General features: G+C 35.1%; 1 protein-coding gene across 2 annotated transcripts in view; it reads left to right on the forward strand.

The window, feature by feature from the left end:
- Positions 1–20,293, forward strand: part of LOC110106445 (MORC family CW-type zinc finger protein 3) — a gene marked incomplete at its 5' end in the record, with an annotated part of 53,150 nt that extends 32,857 nt beyond the window's left edge. Inside the window, 2 exon segments of one of the 2 annotated variants that reach the window (XM_020836364.2) lie at positions 5,522–5,634; positions 19,531–20,293. In XM_020836364.2, the coding sequence (XP_020692023.2) occupies positions 5,522–5,634; positions 19,531–20,023 (606 nt within the window). 2 annotated transcript variants of the gene reach the window in all.
- Between the last annotated feature and the right edge of the window lie 551 nt (positions 20,294–20,844).

The following is a 20,844-nucleotide window of genomic DNA, read 5'->3' on the forward strand; positions in this document are numbered from 1 at the left end:
TTTTGGTGTGAACAGTTAGGAGATGGGACACACTTCCCATTGGTCTTATCTGCTTAATCATTGTTATCTTATGGAATTGGCTAGAGAAAGAATTCGGTGCAGAGAAGTTCCGCAAGGAAATCCATAAATCATTGTTGATGGTGTTGGCACAGTTCCTCTTGCGGGACTGTAGAGCAGTTCAGCATAGTGTCTAAACGACACTATAGTGGCATTCAGTAATGCTTCAGTAGGGAAATTCTGTCAAGGATCTATCGGGACTGTGGAGGAAACCACAAACTGTAAAGGTATAGACAACACATTGATTTTTGGATTAAGCAGAGAAATACTAGTGGACTTGGGTGGCTAGTATAGGAAAAAAAAAAGAAATTGAACCTGTTGGCAAGGAAGGTGTGCGGCTGGAAGGAGTTGGCTAAGGCAGATTTCCTTCAGTATTACAGGAGCAATTAAGGAGGCATTCAGCAAAATGTTGAAGTGAAGGTTCGGTTGCTGGAAGAAAGGAATTCAACATTATTACTTGGAAGAGATTTTGGTAGAAGCAATACAATTCAGATTTTTTTTTGTGTAGGAAGTGTGTGGAGAAAATACATTTAGGTACGTAAACTTAACTAATTGTAGAAAGATTTACTAAGTTTTAAATATGATTAATGTGATAAGTGTGCAATCTAATTTATAAAATAGGGAACAATAGGGTTTCGAAGGGTTTGGAAGAAGGATCTAAAAGAAGAATAGAGATATAGTTGGAGAAACTGAATTTTGGAAAGAAAGACATATATGCAGAGAGGCGAATTTGAGATAGTTTATCAAAGGAGAAAAGTGCGAGATGAAAGAGCGGAGGAGGAAATTCATCAGGAATGTAAGTAAAGCAAATATTAATGTTTAAATAAACTTATAGGTTATTTTTCATTTGTTTTGATTTAGAATGTTTTCTTCACACCTTTAAATACGACATGATGTTTATATCTTTGTTACGATATAATTTCAAGCCAATGTTTTGTAAGGTCATTGGAAAGTTTTCTAAGGTGATATTTCTTGAAAAGCTAATGTATATTAGTCTTACATAAGATATGTCATGTATGATAATGAAGGCTGATATAATATGAATTATGAAAGATTGTTGAATACTAAATTAATGTAAAGTTTGGCTATGAATAATGTAGGCCTTATCATTGTAGTTGGGACAAAAGGGTTCCCATATCGGAACTACATGGTAAGTGGTGCAAAAGGGACCCCAGGGACAAAAGGGACCCCATAGAATTATGAAACCTGCGTAGTAGGTGGGGAAAAAGGGACCCCAAAAAAGGCAAAAAGAACCTCTATATAATTCAATGGCGATAATGCCAAGTTTACCTGGGCTCCATTGTATAATGTTATGAAAATATAGCCAAATCTTTCACATAAAATTTATATTCAACAAGGATTCTAAAGGTAGCAAAGCATAATATTGATTATGACTTGTATTGTTTCGATAATAATTTCGATGTTGTAATTATTCATGTTATACTATTGTAATTGCTAATTAATTCTGTATTACTTGTTGAGCCTCACAGCTCACCAGAACTTTCTTCTGGATGTTGTTACAGGAAAGAGAAAAGAGAAGATTGATGTAAACTAATTTATACAAGTGTTTCTTCTTTTCATGTTAAAGTTACGTTTGTTAGTAAGTTTACTTTTAGAGGTATGAAATATTTCAGTCTTGTATTAGTTGGTTGCTGTAGTGGCTCTGTAAGTTTATAATTGGAGTATTTAAATTATTAGATGCTTCCTTTGTTGTATTAAATTATGTTTACATGATATGTTATATAGATCTGAAATGAAATGAACTTAATGAGATGTTTGGTGATGGAAATGTTATGATTATTTTTGTTATACTTTACAGTACTATTAAGGGGTATTGTGGGGTGTTACATGAGTTCTTAGTGATGTCATTCAGTACGATGAATGCATCCTCCGCATTCCAAAATGCGATGAATGTAATCCTCAAACCATACTTTAAGAAAATTTGTTATCGTTTTCCTTGATTATATTCTTATCCAAAGAAGCTCCATCTATACCCATTCTAATCACTTAGATTTAGCTTTTATCTATCTAAGGGAATACATCTTTCACCTCAAGCATTCTATGTGCTCTTTTGGATAATACCACATAGAATACTTGGGATATATGATTTCTGTAATTAGCATCCAACCAAACAACTAGGTGAACATGGTTCTCCATAGGCTCCTTTCGCACACCCTTGAAGCTCTTTGTGAATTCCTTAACCTCGTGGGTTACTATCTCAAATTTATCAACAGCTTTGTCTGTTTTTCCCACCACTCACATTAATGCTTGAACGTAATAGCTTCAAATGGACGATCATTACAAAAAAGGCCTTTCAGACACCTAAACAAAGACTAGCTAAATCTCTAATGATGGTAATGTAACTTTATAATTGATACATGTAGCTCTGACATTGGCATTGATGTAGTCCTCCATCAAGACTCTAAACCTATTATTTTTTAAAGTGCAAAATTGAAACGGATGATGTAACAAACCTGTTCTTCAGCTAAATGTTCTCTGTCACAGAAGAAGTAGCCAAATATCGACAATAGCCATTGGGGCCCTCATTTCACTATTATAACTGATAAAAAAAGTATTAATGAAATCCTAGCTCAAGTCATACAAACTCTGGAGCAACATCATTTTTTGGTAAAAAATACTAGGTTATGACTTCATGGTTGAAGATAATCATCCAGACTGCATGAAGACGATCCCTCCAACACAGTCCAATTAGCATTGTCTACATTACTTAGCTCCCTAATTCCTAATATTCTTATTAAATTGTGAGCCAAAACTACGAGGAATCTTGAGCTCCAACAACATCAGGATCGCATAACAATAGAACCGACAAGCCTCTCAAACTATATTTTCTTATGTGGTTGTATCTACAGAAATGGTTGCATTGCTCTACCAGCTAATTCTTTCATTAAAAGGGGCCTCTTGAACCATTACAAACTGGAATCAATTGAGACCATGTCAGACTAAGGAACTACAACGAATCTTGGAATATTTTCATTAGTTGAATCCATGGAATGGCTACTATGAGTTCATCCACACTTGCCTTGTTTGTCACGTTAAAAACTATGAACCATTAGCACCCATCGGTTTTCTACAATTGTTGTTTATTATAGTGCCAGCTTGGGATGACTTAACTATAGATTTCACTGTTAGTCTTCCCCCCATCAAAGGGCCAAATAACTATTATGATGCTCACGTCATTGCCTTACCTCCATAACTATCTACAAGTAATTTATGGCAGGCCTTATTCAAAAAATTGGGTACCAAACTTCATTTTAGTATAACACATCACCCCAAGAAAGATGGCCAGACTAAAATAGCAAAATCGTAATATCTAAAAATATTTCCGATTCTATCTTATGGACAACCCAAATTAATGGGAAATTCTTACTGTGGGTGGAACTTTAGGACAGTTCATTCTTTCATCCCATCATTGAGATGTCCACTTATCAAGTGCTCTACGATTTACTACTACCATCAGTCCATCCCTATTCCAGCAATATATATGCTGTTGATTCAATGGTTAAAAAGCTGCAAGAGAGGGATGACATCCTTTGCATTCTAAAAGAAGATCTGAACTGTGCGTGACACTGCATGAAACAATAAGAAAATAAGAAATTCCGTGGCCTAGAATTTGATATGGATGGTTCTTGTTAAACTTTAGCCTTACCAACAGCTCGTCGCTTGAACTAGTTAATATTCCAAGCTCAATCATCATTGCTACGGTTCCTTTTTTTGTTCAAGATAGAGTTAGCAATATTGCAAGCATTCTAGGGTTGCCCCATGCATATTGGATTCACCTTGTCTTTCACATTGCTTTGCTCATACTTTTTCATGAAGACAACCCACATCATGCACCGTTGTCACCAGATAATTGAGATGGTCATCATATCGTACAAACAGAACATATACTGTGCTCCTGGAAAATATGTATAGGAGAAGGGACATGGTGGTGGTAGCATGTCCGATGCACTGTGATGTTCCCCATTGAGGCTACCTTGATCACAAATGATGAGCTACATGCCACCCAATCAAGCAATGGCCTTGAGGACATGGTTGTTTTTCAAGCGCAGTTGGAATTGATGTGAACATTATCAGACATGACCAATTGGAGCTATCGACTAGAGAGCAACCACAACATGCACACAGAGCACGTGCATGGCTCAAAAACTACTACCCTGATGGAGGATAGCAATGGATGTATAGGTACAACAACAACATCAAGCCTTTATCCCACTACATGGGGTCGTCTACATGAATCCTTTTTCTCCATTGTGTCCTATTAAAGGTCAAATTCTTGTTTAAATCTAATAAAGAAAGGTCATTCCTAATATTTTCTAACCATGTCTTTTTAGGTCTACCTCTACCTTTCTTAACATAAGTCAAATCTAATACCCCATCTATTTCACCATCACTTTGAACAATTGATCCAAGATATCTAAAACGTGTACTCTTATTAATGACTTGATCGCCCAAAGTCACAATCCCCTCACTAGGACTATTACTGCTAAAATTACACTCCATATATTCTGTTTTAGATCTACTCAAGCGAAAACCTTTAGACTCTAAGGTTGACCTCCATAATTCAAGTTTACCTTCAACTCCCTCTCTAGTCTTATCAACAAGAAGAATATCATCAGCAAAAAGCATACACCAAGGTACATCCTCTTACAAATGTCTAGTGAGAACATCCATGACTAAAGCAAAAAGATATGGGCTTAAGGAGGATCCTTGATGTAACCCAACCGAAATAGGGAAATACTTGGTCAAACCACCATGTGTTTGAACACATATAATAGCTCCTCCTTATATATCTTTAATGATTTGAATATAAGTATTATTAACTCCTTTCTTTTCAAGAACTCTCCATAGCTCTTCTCTTGGAACTTTAACATATGCTTTTTTCTAAATCAATAAATATCATATGTAGATCCTCCTTATTTTCTCTATATTTCTCCATCAAACCTCTAAATAAATGTATGGCTTCCATAGTCGACCTACCCGGCATGAATCCAAATTGATTTTGAGAAACATTAGTATCACGCCGCAACTTATGTGAACAATAAATGGGTACAGTTAAATTTCTGCATGTTGTTATGTGTGGCTAAGCTGCCTTTAAGCCATTAGTTGAGTTGTTTTTTTTTGGTGATTATATGAGTGGATCACTTATCAATTTGTGGAAGAGTTAAGTCTTGATTTGCAATCATTGAACAATATGACCATTTCAAGATCTAATTTTCTGAAATAGGTTAATAAAAATCATCTTGTTCTTTCTTTCCTTTTCTTCCTCTTTATCACCTTTCACTGGAGCTGTCTTCTTAGGAGTTGCTAGCGAACTTAAATATTTAATTGCTCTATTTCATCAAAACTTCTGCTGGTAATTTTTTTCCCTTTTGTGGTGATTGCTCTCTATCTTGCCTGCATCGTATAATAGTTGAACGTGCATATTTTCTTGTTGTTTGTACAGGAAACCAACGATGAAAAGTATAAACCTGATCATGAATGGGTTCAATGCGACAAATGCCGGAAGTGGAGAATGTTAAGTGCTGGTTTCAACATCAAGAGCCTACCTTTACAATGGTTCGTTCAGATTTTCCATTATACTTTTGCATAGACTTGTTAAACTATTATGCTGAATAAACTGTATTTAATTGATCTAAGATAGTAATTATGAGAGGAACTATCCTTTATTTAGTTTTTAGTTGAATTTTCAAACAGAAATTTAAGCCTTTGAGTCATGTAAAATGCGTTTAAGAAATTTTAAAACTTATTAAGGTAGAGAACACTGAAGATTTACCTCTTGGGAGCTTTGCATTCAAACTGCAAGAAGAAAGTCACCTTAAAATTAGTTAGCATTTAAATTTCGTTTTCTCAGACTTTGAACCTATAATTTCAGAAATCTTTGATATTGAAGACAAATATTTCATGTCATCACTATATTATTTGTAGTCGACCCTATATTACAAACCTCCTCAAATTCTGCTCAGAATTCAGAAATACACATGCAAGTCAACACAACCTTTTCTTTTGCTCTGTCACTTTTTTCACATATATATCAGGTTGTAATCGAACCGAGACAAGTATAACATGGATTGTACCTGGTTTGGTCAAACTATAAGTTATTCAATTTCACCAAGAGCTCAAGCTAAGCTTTTACATGCATGTTTATAGTTGATTTGCTTAGAATTATTTATGATCGAGCTTTGCTTATACCTGGCTTTCTTAAATTAATCAGATGAGTACTTACACAAGTTAATAAACAGGCTAATAAACAAACAAAAATCAAAAGAATTCTCGTGTGATTATCATATTAACAAATAAAATTAAAGGTCTAATTGAGCAAGCAATTTAATAAGTTTGGAATTAGTATATAACTACTTGACGCAAACTACATAGTATAATAATAACATTAAAAAAATTAAGGATTGAAAAGAAGTATTGAAGTCCTAAGAATGATGGTGACATCTAAATAGTAGAATTGACACAGCATGAGGATTGTGAGCCGTAATAGGCCAATGTTGTGTTTGAGAATATATGTTTACGACTACAACAATTTATGGACTACAGGTAAGGTGAAAAGGAGATGGGTTCCCCTCCAATTCTTTTGTAGATGCGTCTGGTTGTTGCATGTGCGTGTTGGTGAAGATGAGTCGAGAGCTAAGAATGAGTGCTAAAAAACTACGCTTATAAATGAGTCAACTGTAGTCATTGTTTAAAATTGTACAATATGAGGCTCGCCTCAGCGCAATTCCACTGAAAAATCTCTCAAGGCTTACGCTTTGAGCTTTTTCTTATGAGGTTTGCGCCTCAGCTTGGCCAAAGGTGGGTCTGCCCTTACTCGCGTAAGGCGTACACCTCACTCGATTTGTATATTTTTTATTAAAACTTATCTAAATCCTAAACTAAAGCCCCTAACAAATCATGTCTTCATGCACCCCCAAGCCACTACAACTTCCTCTCAACTGCCTCAACCTCCAACCCACCACCTTTGCCATTGCCACTACCATCGTAGCCACCATCGATAATCACTTGAAAGCTGTACATCACCTCCACTTCCTCTAAAAATTTTGGAGTATTATTCTCATCTTTATGTTGATGTAAAATATTTATGTAAGAGAGATGATTGAAATAAATGAAAAAGAAACACTTTGAGAGGCATTGAACTCCATAGGATGAGGCAGAAGAGAGATCAATTTATTATATCTATGACTCAAATAAAGCCCCCCTTAGTGATGACAATGTAGATGATATCTAAGTTGTCAATTATGTCAGCGTTTTTTAAGAATTAAATTTGGATGAGTAGGAAATTAAGAAAGAATGGAATTTGGAGTTAAACTTGATATTATAGGATACTTTACATAATTCCTATATTTAATTTTTTTTTATCTTGCAGTTCTATTTCACATAATTTATCAATTGCTATTTTACGTATTGTGCAATTCTTTATTCATATGTTTGTCAATTTGTTACTTCATAGTTCAATAGAAAGTTAATGTCATTATTTAACATATTATTTGGATATCATATAAAAATTAATTTTAAGCTTTATTTTCATTTTATACAATTTTCGGATTTTGAGGCTTATGCCTCAAAATGCTTTGATGCTTAGGCCTTGCCTAAAGGAGAAATTTTCGAAAGATAGACTACATAAAACTAAGATACTACCCAGAGATTTCGCCCTCTTAGCAAGGACTTAAGATCTGAGTTCTAGTTTCTTATAGGCATTAGCCCCTATAGTTAATTACCTCTCTCGATAACAAGAGAGCACTTTTAATTAAGGCTAGCCATTAAACAGATACTTAGTATCTAACATATAGTAGTAGCAGACTTAAATGTTTAAAATTTAACATTTAAAATTAAAAATTCACCTCCTTGCACTTAAAGAGGATGGTGGGTGAATGATGATGGACTTGACCAAGATCTTATAGCTTCGTCGTCTCGGGTCAACATGATTCCTAGGCAACTTTGTCAAAGGAGGTAGTCGAGCAACTTGACCGAATGATCCTTATCTACAATCATGGATTACTTCGTACAAGGATATCATGTAGACTTGGGGTGAATGTTTGTTTAAGAGATAAATTCATGTCAACCTTAGCTAATAGAGGGCTTTGTGTCCTATTTATTTTACCCGTCATTACTCAATAGTACCTAGCCACTGGGGAACTTACAAGCTTTTAGTCATGATTGCAAGATAATGGAGTCATTCGACCAAGCTACAAAGTCAGAGGGTTGCGGTCATAATTGTTACCATGTGGAGTCATACTAGCCAAGCCATGGGTTCTTTGTGGGGATGTCTGGCTAAGCCACCGATTAGAGGACCAATCATAATTGTTTATCACATAGAGCCATCGGGCTAAACTACGGGTTGTGTGGAGTCGTCTGGCCAAGCCACTGATTAGAGGACAAATGCTACATTCTTACAAGCATGAAATTATTTGAGAATGAATCTTAGTAGTATTCTTTGTTCGACATTTGCTTTTTGTGAGCTGGAGTTATTAATGAGTTCATCGCACTCATCAAACGGTTATGTAGGGCGAATGAGTTTTGCTTTAAGTTATTAGATGACTAAATTTCGCTTTTAAAAATTAAACTTTTAATAGATTTAGAATTTAGAATTTTAATAGATTTAGAAAATTATCCCCTCCGGTTGAGATTTACTATTAACACGGACATCATCGGGGTGATGCTCAAGTCATTTTAAAATATGTGTTTCATTGATGTTTGGAGATATTTAGAAAGTAGAGTCCCCTCCGATTGAGATTAGCTTTCAGCACAACCACCATTGAGATAACGTTAGATTTACTTAAAAATGTTTGATATTTCATAGGAGTTTGGAGGCATTTAAAAGATAATATTCCCCTTTGGTTAAGATTAGCTTTTAACACAACTATTATTGAGGATTGAAGTGTTTAATATCTTTGGTTGTCTGAACCTTGTCGACTTTGTTCACCAGCTAGCAAAGGATTAGGTACAACAATCAATTATTATACGAGCACTGAAATCAGGAATTTTGTATTATTATAATGAATTTCATTTAAAGAACTTTGGAAGGCCTAATATAAACTTTAAAATTAAATACCCTGGTAGATTCATGGTTAGACGTTTATTTGTTAATCCAAGTCATGTCAACTTAAGTCCTCTCAAGGATGAGAATAAAACTTGAATATTTGATCAGCGCAATATTCTTAGACTTTTAGATTAAAAGTTATATGCGACTGTCATAGCATATGCAAGGATTCAAATTTTCTTTTAAATTAACGTGCACATTTCTTGATGTATTTGTGATGTACACTTGTACACTTTTTAGAGCACTTGTATGATGCATTTGTATGTTCTCAATATATTAACATGTGTTTCAGTATGCTTATATGTGCAGAATTTCATTTAAAATTCAAGCAATGTTTTTTGTCCACTTGTACGGGTGTTATGGATCCAATAGTGTGAGTTGAAGGCGAGTTAGGTTTCCGTTGTAGTATATAGTACATATGTTATTTAGTTCATTTTATCTCCTTTAAGTTATCATATCATTCATTATAGTTTGTAGGAGATGTTTGCGCTGTAGACACTAGGAGATTGTGCTCTTGCTCGTAAATGAGCTACATTGTTGGCTACAAATCCCCTATTGTCTCTTATAGGAAGGCTGACTTGTTCGATATATACCCCTTTTCCTTGCCCGTAGGCGAGTTGTTGTGTGCACTATGATTTCCCTACTACTGCTCACAAGTGAATTGTAGGTGAATTGTAGTGCGTACTACTAATTCCCTATTCCTATCCACGGGCGAATTGTAGTGTGCATTGCCACGCTGTTCTTGTCCGTAGGCTGGCTAATTTGTTTGATATGAGCCCCCTTGCCCTTGCCTATAGGAGAGTCGTTATGTGCATTACAAATTTCTTGCTCTTGCTCACAAGGGAGTTATAATGTGTATTAAAATCTCTTGCTATTGCTTGTAGGCAGGATGTTCATTGCAACTTCCTTATATATTCCTATAAAAAAGTTGCCACATTCATTGCATGTTCCTTGTTAGCTCTTGTAGGCGGACAACCATGCACATTTCAAGTAACCTTCTTTGTGCCCATAATCAAGTTATCGCATTCATTATGGGTAGGTCATTATATTCATTACCAATACCTCGTTCTTTTAAACAAATTGTTTTGTACAGTAGAAGTCCCCCGTAGTCGCCTGTAGGCAAGTTGTCACATTATAAGTTCTTTATTAATGCTTGTAGGCAAGGTGTTTGAAGTCCCCTATTCTTGTTGTAAGGCGAGCTGCCGATTTCATAATAAGTTCTCCTACTTGTGCCGTTTAATTTTATAAATTTCACTTTAGTTCAGTTATCTGTAAATGCTTTGTGTAAATTTTGGTAGTCTCTCGGCATCTCTTCCGTTTAGGGGAAATTTTGGGAGAGCCAAGGCTTGCTAGCCAGTTGGGTGATACCGCAACCGAGGGTCTTCTTCCTCAACATGTTTATCAAAAGTGTTTTGGTTCTTCATCACTTGCACGAGCAAACATTAAGTTTCCCTGCCACGCTTATCAAAAGTCGATGGGTATTTAAATTTGCAGTATTTTTCCACCGCGCTTATCAGAAGTGGACGAGTACTTAGATTTACAGGTTTTCCTCACCATGCTTATTAGAAGAGGATGGATACTTATTTGGTGATTTTTAAAATTATACTTGTGAGCAATGGCGATGATGGAGAGGCAACGAAGTAGCAAGGAGCCAAAACATACAATTTTCTCCCTCCTTTTTTTTAACTTCTCTTTTTTTTAGCTTTTCTGATTTTCTTTTCCTTTGTTTTTAAAACTAATAATAGAGGGAAGGTAAGAGAGTGCTATGTTAGAGAGATACAAGAGAGAGAAAGGGTGAACTCTCTCCATTATGGAAAAATTAGAGAGAGATTATGAGTGTGTGGCTGTAGAGGTGTTTGGGTTTGGGTGCTACTGTTTTGACAAGGAAAAGGAGGAGGAGATTTGACGCGTGGTGTGAAGTGAAGAGAAACTCGGTACATCAATTGCTATGCAAGGAGATAAGGAGTGAAGTGGGGTTGAGTGGGGCTGTTGGGATGACTTGAGTGCCACAACAGGTGGAGAAGATCGTTGTGTTGAAGTTGGAGGCTTGATGGGCTGCTCGAGGAGAGGTAATTGAAAATAGTTGCAATGTATAAGAAAAGAGTATGGGTTTTAAAGGCTGGCGGGCAAAAGGTGTAGGCGATTAAGGAGTTTAGTAGTTCAAGCCAGAGTGGGCTGGGACGATTATTGAAGTGCTGGACATTGGATGTACTGCAGGTATGAGTGAGTTGAATGCAGTAGGAGGTAACAAAGCAATGGAGTCGGCTATAGCTTCTATTGGGTGTTTGCGGAGAGTTGTGAAGGGCTATTGGGTGGACGGGTTAGGGAGATTGCGAACTGGAGAGGGGCGAGAGAGGAAGTCCGTGAGGATGAGGAGTGCTATAGGTGTAAAAGGAGTTTGAACGAGGGTTGTTGTAGTAAGATGAGGCTGGCGAGAGTTTGGAGAGGTTGTAGGTTTGGGTAGAAGAGTTGGCTGTGGGCTGGAGTGTGGTTTGGCAAGTGTAGAGGAAAGAGTTTGCTGCCTGTTGTATCGTGTAAAGAGGAAAGATGTCTGGAGCTCGTTTGCGGGAAGGAATGAGGGAAATGAAGTTCGGTTGTGGTTGAGACGTGTGAACTGAGAAGCAAGGGAATTTTAATGGAAGGGTAAGAGGGAGGTGTTGCTCAGTAAGGGTGTCAAAATGGGTATTCATATCGGGTTTGAGTCGAACCCGAAATTGACCTGGATTCGATTCAACTGATCCGAACCCGATTCAAGTTGCAAAACAAGTTAGATTTCTAGGCCCGAACCTAACCCAATCTAACTTGGGTTGACTTGACCCAACTCTACCCGCTATTTGTGAGGCCAAGAGGCATGACCAACAGAGCTTAGGGGCCGCGAGGCCGAGGGGTTGAGGCTCGTGGGCGGGGGAGTGCTTGCAGGCAAGTGCAGGCGCTAGTGTGGGAGCAGAGGCAGGCATGGGCGAAGGTGCGGGCACCTCGCGAGGGGGGTGGGGTGGGGGCTGGGCAAGACCCGAATCATTCGGGTTGATTTCGAGTTGACCCGAACCCTATCTAAATTTTTAATCGGGTCAAAATTTGCAATTAAAACTCGACCCATTTTCCTAATGGGTTGACTCGAAACCGTAATTTTTGGGTTGGTTTTAAGTCACATTTTCAAGTTGGGTCAAATATTGACATCCCTATTGCTCAACCTTTGGAACGAGAGGGAGCTTTATTTGCATGGAATGAGAGAGTAAATCACTAGATAGCTTAGGATATATTTTTCTTATTTGAGTTGGGCAGCTGTAGCAAAGAAAAATTAGGTGAATGATCGGATATGAAATAAGAGATATTGCAGGGATAAGAATTTGATAGAAGGATTTAGATATCATGATATAGCATGCATGTCATCTTATATATATTAATATAGATTGATTTAAATCTAATTATTATTATTATTGTTATAAAGTTAAAATAATATATGAGCAATTGAATTGACCTTTGAGATCATTTCTCGTTCTCGTGCATCTCAAAATTCATATCGTTCGTTTGCGCTGAAATTTTATTTTTTGACATATTTAATAGCCCATGCAATATTACAATCATTTTCAGGCAATTTTGACATTATCGATGCAACGATGAAAGGCGTTTCATGAACGGTTGATGTTCGAGCAACACCAAGTAGCGTTCGGGTCAATAGTATATCGATTTCACCTGCCTTTGCTCAAATCAATTGCGAGAGATCCTTGGGTAATTTTGATGTCCTAAATGTATCGATGTAGTCCGTTTTGTGATTCGATGTTGTTTAGGCAATTTTGTTCATCGTCACTTCAAAAATTGTGCCAATTCGGCCTTTTTGGATTGTGTGGTGACCTTGGCAATATTACAACCATCACGATAGGATAAAATTTTGAGCTATTTTGATAGCCATTGAGGCTTCCCAATGCTCGTGCTAAGCGACATATTTGTTAGTTGCCTTCCTTAGTACACTCGATTGATTGTGGAATATGCATAGAGTTCAACAATAAGATGTGTTTCCCTCTAAAGGATCTCAACATAATCCTAACTAGCACTTGTGTAAACATAACTAGCATGGCCATGGGCAACCAAATTATGGAAATTGATGTTAGTGAGATTTTCACTATTCTCAATAGATTTGAAATATTTTGTGATCGAGTATGACATAGAAAAGAATAAATTATCTCAGAAGATAAAAATATTATTTTGCTATAGACTCAATAACTAAACTTATATATATATATATAGAAGATTAAAATATTATTTTGCTATAGACTCAATAACTAAACTTATATATATATAAGAGAATTTTTTCTACTCAATATATTTTTTGAATATATTTATTTTATTATGGGGTACAAGTTCTTATAGGTGCAAACATCTATGCTTAAATACCTTCCAAGGATTTGTCCATTGAAATTTTTTTTTATTACAATTGTGGTTTGCATCAATTTATTAAAACATTTGCTAACATTTTATATGATTTTTAGAAATTCTTGTTGAAGATTTGGTCTTTGGAATTTCAAAGAATATTGGATCAACGTAAAATTGATCTTTAAATGGAATCAAAGGAGGAAATTATTTAAGTACCTAATTATGAGAAGCTCGGAGGTATACAAGCCATCCTATATTGGGCTTTATATTTATTATTTTTAAAAATAAATTTATATTAAATTTCACCAATTTAATTTAGAAGATTGAGGCTTATATCCCAATAACGCTAGTCGAAAGAAATACCTAAAAGGTGAGAAATTATAAAAGTTAAAAAGAACATTAGCCTCGTACTCTAGATCTAAGGTGAAAATCATCAATAGGTAGTAACTCCGACATAAATTTAGTGAAATTTAAGGGACTTACAAATTTCAGAACGCATTAGATTTACGTCAGCTTGACTCTAAACCTATAATTCTTCCTGAAAAGGACGACCAACTAAACCTGCCTAAATGCTTTTAAAATCATGCAATTTTGGTTTCAATGCATATGCTAAGTATGTTTGGTTATTTTGATATTAGAAAATAAGACTTATAGCTTAGCCACTTAAGCTATAAGATGTCTAACTGTATAGATATACACATGCTAACTCAATGCAATTTTTTTATTCATCAGCATTGTACACGAGTTTTGATATTGATTTGAAAGAACGCCCTTTTGGATAAAAGATCGGTTAAACATTGAATTGCAGACTAAGGCTTCGTTTGGGACGGCTTCTTGCTGCTTCTTAAAACGGCTTTTTAGTACAAAATTAAAATTTTTGTACTAAAAATCCGCTTTAAGAAGCAGGAAGAAAGCTGTCCCAAACGAAGCCTAAATATTCATAAAGAATCTTTGAGTTAATTTTTTTAAATTTTGAAAAAGATTACTTATTTTTGGATAAGCAATGTAATTTTTTATTTAAATAAACATAATCATATGCTTGATTTTAGATTCTTTACATTTTAATTAGTGAAAAATTATTTTTTTGTAAGAACCTACCACGTAAAACGTTTAGACCAGACCAAGCAAATCAAGAGTAGAAACTTAGAAAAAAAATACACATTTTTAATGCGCACTCAAAATAAACAAGCAATCAAATGTATAAGAATAAACCATAAAATAATAGTACATGCCTTTTATTATTAAAAATAGTAAATAATGTATAAGAATAAACCATAGAATAATAGTACATTTCTTTTATTATTACAATTAGTAAATAAAGAAAAATAGTATTTGAGTTGCTTGTCTTATACAACCTAGTTGAAATTACAAACTCAGCCTGTGGATGTTCAAGTTTTGATTTCTAATGCATCTAGGGCTTTAATTTGGGGTTCATCCTTTTGGTTCATTGTTCTTGTTGCTGTATTCCAAAGGCATATACGACTTCCTAAATATCTATAAATTACATTTAAAAGGAAAAAAAAGACTCAATCCTACAATTCAAATATTAGGAAGCATGTATATATATATATATATATATATATAAGCTACCTATTAGCGTGACAACTTAGGACTTTCAAACGACACTTGCAAGCATACTTTGTTAGATTATATTGACTTAATTATTTGCTCCCTCTAGGCATGACCACCTATATGAAAAAAAATTCTCTCTATCTTAGCACTTATGGGCAAGATTGTGCTATCTTGTGTGGTTAAATATCCCAATCACATGCGCCAAAATAAATAAATACTAGGATGCCTAGAGGCTGCATTTCTAGTGTGTGCTGGCTTATGGCTGTTACACTATAGTTGGGCGTTTTGTTTTATTGTGAAATAGGAAAGATATTTAATTTTGTTTAATCTAAGAGTGGTTTTATTTTAAATTGTTTGTGATTTAAAGCTTTTATTTTACTTTTAAAAATGTTATATATATTTTTAAGGGTTATAAAAAATATATGGGATGACCATTGCTCACTTTGAGGCAAGCCTGTCGCTTATTATGTCATAAGATTCAAAGATATAAACGTTCCACCTTTGAGGTGAAATAATACATGTTTGCATCAAAAGAAACTTAAGAATGTTTTTAATGAATTTTAGTTAATCTCTTAGTGTATGGATAAAAGAGAGAAGGTTGCTTAACTAGGGTAAAACAAATTTGCCTACGGGAAAGAGAAGTTTCTAAACAGATCAAAAAATTTGTATTTTAGCTTAATGAAGGGTGAAATCACCTATTTCGGCCAAGTGATGGGGAATCTTGAGTTTGCGCCTAGATTGAGAGTCCACCTCTTTCATTGTGTGCGCTTTTATTTGATTTGAGTCCAATAGAAGAAGCTTAGGTTTAGGGGCCTAGTGTTGGGAACCATTTACTTGATTGAAGTTAAGGAAATGAAGATGAAGAGTTTTGAGGCTAAAGTGGTGTTGGAACTTCCTATAGCTTTAAAGCTATAAGGATAATGGAGTGCAACTTATAGCTTTCGTGCAAAGCATAGGAACATTGGAGAACTTCCTCTGCTTTTTTTTTTGGCTGAGGAAGATGGGATGTTTTTTGTGTCCATAGAAATGAAAGATGGGTATAACATTGAGGCTACAAATCAAGAAGGGGTATTTGAATTTTTGTATTCAAGGATCAAAACTTATTTGCTTAACATGTGTTTGGAAAATGTGGGAGGCTAAGAGTGAGATCATATATGATCATTTATTGATTTTGGCTCAACAAATAGGTCAGGGAACCTAGAATTTAATTCTAGGAACTTTTGGTGTTCTCTTTGACTCCTTAGATGTTATTTGGAAATTTATATGAGTGTTCAAAAAGGCACCTAGATAAGGGAAGGCTAGCTTGGATGATATAAGTTGAATTTAATTCAACTTTAATTAGGATAATCCTAAGATTTATCCTAAAGATGTCCCAGGATTCGTGCAATGAGATTCCTGAAGCCTTGTTGAGCTTCAAGATACTATACACAAGGAAAGAGGGCTCTTAAGAATATTTCATATTTTTTTAGAATGTTTGGATTCATTAAATAGGAGCAATCATCTCTACAGCTGTGGGGAATTTTGAGATCAAATTTTTTCATGATCTAGGAACCTTTAAAATGCCCGAAGGTGTTTTCAATTTTAAGGAATTTATAAATTAGAGAAATTGCTTATTATTATTATTATTATTATTATTATTATTATTATTATTATTTCATATGTTCTAGGCTTTGCAATATATCAAAGGTGAATTTGATTAGTTCTACCCGTTGTGGAACTTGCAACATACAATAATTTAGGGGTTTTCTGAATTAAATAAAACTCATTTTTTGGGCATTTATCAAAACTTAGGAAGGTCCATAAATCTTATCATGTGCAAGCTCATATATCTATAGGTTAATTTTATCATAACTTATGATTCGGTAGGAAGGGCATGAAAATAATGGTGATTGAAACCTACATGTCACCATTTGATTTGGGATCTAACAGCGATGTCTAACCTATGGTTCGATCATAGGAAAAGGAAGACTCCAATATGAATGCATTGGAAGGTCATTAGACTTTCGCTCAATTGCCCACTTGTTGGGCTCTCAAACGAGAACAACCCATTGGAAATCACCGATCTCCACAAATTTGCAAAGAGGGCAACAGGGTTTTCAGGTTTGAGAACATAAAATAAAAAAAATTTACACATACCTAGGGTTTGCGAGGAGCGTCATGCACATTCAGGGAGCCAAAAGACCTGGTTTTTTTTTCTAAGTTTTAGAAATATACCTCACTGAAGCTTAATGCTCAGCGGCCGACTGTAGTACCTTTGTCTAGAAGAGACGAAGGCATCTAAAATGAAGGAGGTTTGCTTTTTAGATTGTTTGGGATATCTCATACATCACCAACACCACCTTCTTGTTGTAGTTGATGTTTGAGGAGGAATAAGAGGCCTGACTCCTCTCGGATATGAAGATTGTTCCTGTCTTCTCATCCTCAGATCAACATCACAAATGTTGTTCTCAGCCTCATTTCTCTCTGAGAATCTCTAGCAAACACAACTACTCCCAACCCTCAACTTGTGGAATGCCAAATAAATGGAGAAGGAAGAAATGCTAGCTCTCCCCTTCTTGATTTCAAAAGGACCAAAGCCTAAAGGAGCTTTCTAGCCATGACTTTTCTTACCTCTCTAAGTTTAGGAACACTAGAACAACCCAATTGCTTCTCATCTTTAAAAAAAAAAATCCTGAAAACCAGCCTTTCTTGATTTGTAAGAACAATACGAAGGAGGATAGCAACTCTCACTTCTCCAAGTAGCACACACTCCTCACTCAAGCTCCCCAGACACACCACATACCCCTCTCCAAAGTCGAAGCTGCTTTCTCTAGAATCCGAAGAAATGAAGCAGCCCGCTCTCTCTTTTCTACTAGTCGCACGCAAATGGAAGTCCAGGTTGATTGCCCCTTTGTTGCTTGCGAATAGCCACCAACACCTCTTGGTTTTGCCCAAGCATACAAAAAGAATGCTATTTCAAAGACAATCTGAGTCTCTCTACGACTTCATATCAACTGCATAGATGTATTCCTCCTTGCCCTTGACTGCTCCGACCCATTAGGCAGGTATAGGAGATCATGAAAAAAGCCTAGAGAAGGAGGAGCGCAGACATAGAAACTGCAATTTTAACTATCGGATGCCCAAGCCTGATTTTGAATGAATTGGAATGGCCAAGGCAAGATGTGTCCAACCCAATTTAAGAAATGAACCATACACGTCTATTTGTGCCTAATTTGGATCCGATTTGATTCGATTAGACCCAATCAAAATTGAATTGGCTTAATTTAGTTCAACTTGACGTGATTCAAGTTGATTTGATTTAATTTTATGCAATTTAACTCAATTCGAGGCGATTCAACTCTATTAAAGTTGATTAGACTTGGTTGGCTTAATTTAATTTAATTTGGTCCAATTCAACTTTTAATGAAATTAAAGTCAAATCAAACGATATAATCGATTAAATTGAGTTGATTGATTTAATTTAATTGATTCGATCAAAACATTGAGTCGAATTGGTATTAATTGGTTAAATTTACTTAAATTGAATCACCTTGCGTCAAAAGTGAATTGAAATATGATTTTTCACAAAATTGAGCCTCTTGAATAAAAAAAATTGAGTCAATAATTGAAAGTAATTAGAATGTGAATGATATGTAAATAATTTAGAAAGAGTGGTAGAAAATAAACTTATTTGATAAATAATTCTATAATTTATTAATATTAAATAAGAATTTGACATTGTATTTAAAAAAAAATAGTTAATTAAATAGTGTGGGAGCCAATATGGAGTCTAGTATCAAGCCTTTAGCAAGTTATTTGTTGAACAATAAACAAGTTGATTTGTGTTCAAGTTTTGTTCATTTAATCTTTTGAACTCTTAAAGAATGTTCAAATTACTAACTCGAGTATTAAATTTAGCCAAGTATGAGTTATTTATCGAGTTTATTGATATATTTACAGCCCTATATATGTATGTGTGGAGGAATGGGCATTGTTATCGGATGCCTATGATTCTGCATTTAAATTTGGTTAAGTAACAACATGGTATTTGTAGCAGCACTGGAGATGGATATTTAATCAAGAAATATGATATTGCATTGGTGCTACAACTGACTATATTCTTGCCACCTCATGTATTGGCTAGTCTACTTTAGGGTTCCAACCCATATATTACCTACTTGACTTGGGGGAATACAGGCTAACAGAACCTGATTGTTGCCATATTATTTTCTGTTCTTATAAGGTTCTCATTAACGTTATTGAAAGTGGGCCTTTTTAATTAGTTTGAATTTACCTTGAATCCACTTTCTCCAGAATATTATTTGTTTAACAGATCAAATGCTGGTGTTTTAATACTAACATTTCTCTTATCAATTGAATGCATTTTGTTTCTAGCCAGAGATTGTTAAGCTTATCAGTTATTTGTATAGTTTCCAAATCATCTTTGAATATATGCCTATTTATCTTTGCCATCATTCTTTGCTTAGGTTTTGCTACATGCCACCATTTAATGGAAAATGTGAAGCTCCTGAACAACAAATGGAAGCAGGAGTTGTTACTGTTGCTGCGACGAGGCACCAGAACGACCCTGAAAACTCTCATACTAAGTCTGATCAATCATCGCCATCACCGAAAGTCATTGCGACTAATGAAAATCGTCTCGATCCACATGCAAATGACTCATGTAGAAAAAATGCTGAAGCTAAATGTGAAAACTGGGGCCTAAAAGAAAGGAGATCAATGAGAATGCCTAAAAGCATTCATCAGTTAAATCCATCTGCTAGCAATAATGACTTAAAGCCTAATCATAGGAGTTTTAAGAGGGAAAGTAACTCTAGGTCTCAGAGTAAAAGGCCTCAAGGAAGGGAAGAGAATAGATATGATCAGAGATTTGAACTGAGAGCTCAAAAATTCTTTCATGATGGGAGGGGCCATTCCAAGAGAGATTACAGAACTTATCATAATAAACACAACCCATAGATCTAGATATAAATGTGGTACTAAGCATTCTAGTATTGTAGTGGACTTTGTCTTTTGTACAGTGTTGATATGTTTTGAAGGAAATCAGGAATATTGAAGGCCAAAGGGGGGAGGGTCTTCATTTATTGTAGGGAATGGCTTATAAATTCCTGTGAATTGTTTTTTGAATGATCCTAATTTTGTTTTAGAGATTTGTAACTCTATTTGTTTATATTATAGGGATGTGTAAATTTGAAATATTTGATTTTGTGTAACATATTTGAATGGATAGTTCTGTTTGCCAAAGGAGTAAAGGCAATGGAGTGAAGTGGGCTCACATAAAAGATTGGGAATACTTTTTATTTATTTATATTTTACTTAAAATAAAATATATTTCTTTTAAATATATTTTTATTTATTTATGCGGTTGCTAGTGGGCTAGTGGTTGTAGTTAGTGAGGTGGTCGTGAGTGTGGAGAAATTATTTGTTTCGTAGTCCGGACGTATCTCTGTGTTTGAACTCTAATTAAATTTGGAAATGTGGATATCCACTGCTTTCTTTTGTAAGGAAATTTTTTTTAGAAATTTGCAATATGTTGTAATTTACTTTATTTTTGTTGTTCTTTTGTTGTGCTTTTATTATGTTTTTGCTATCCTTTTGTTATGATTTTGCTTTGTGAGTAGTGAAATGCTACGATGAAAAAAAAAGAACTGAAAAAGTGAAATACAAATAAATCTCCATGTGTCTGCTACATTTGTCAAAATTTAATTGGATTTCAGACATAGAGTTAGGTCCACACTCCGCACCAAATAATTTCTTTAGATCGCTGTTGGGGATGTTAA

Source organism: Dendrobium catenatum, unplaced genomic scaffold, assembly GCF_001605985.2.
Source record: "Dendrobium catenatum unplaced genomic scaffold, ASM160598v2 fragScaff_scaffold_925, whole genome shotgun sequence".
Classification (NCBI taxonomy): domain Eukaryota; kingdom Viridiplantae; phylum Streptophyta; class Magnoliopsida; order Asparagales; family Orchidaceae; genus Dendrobium; species Dendrobium catenatum.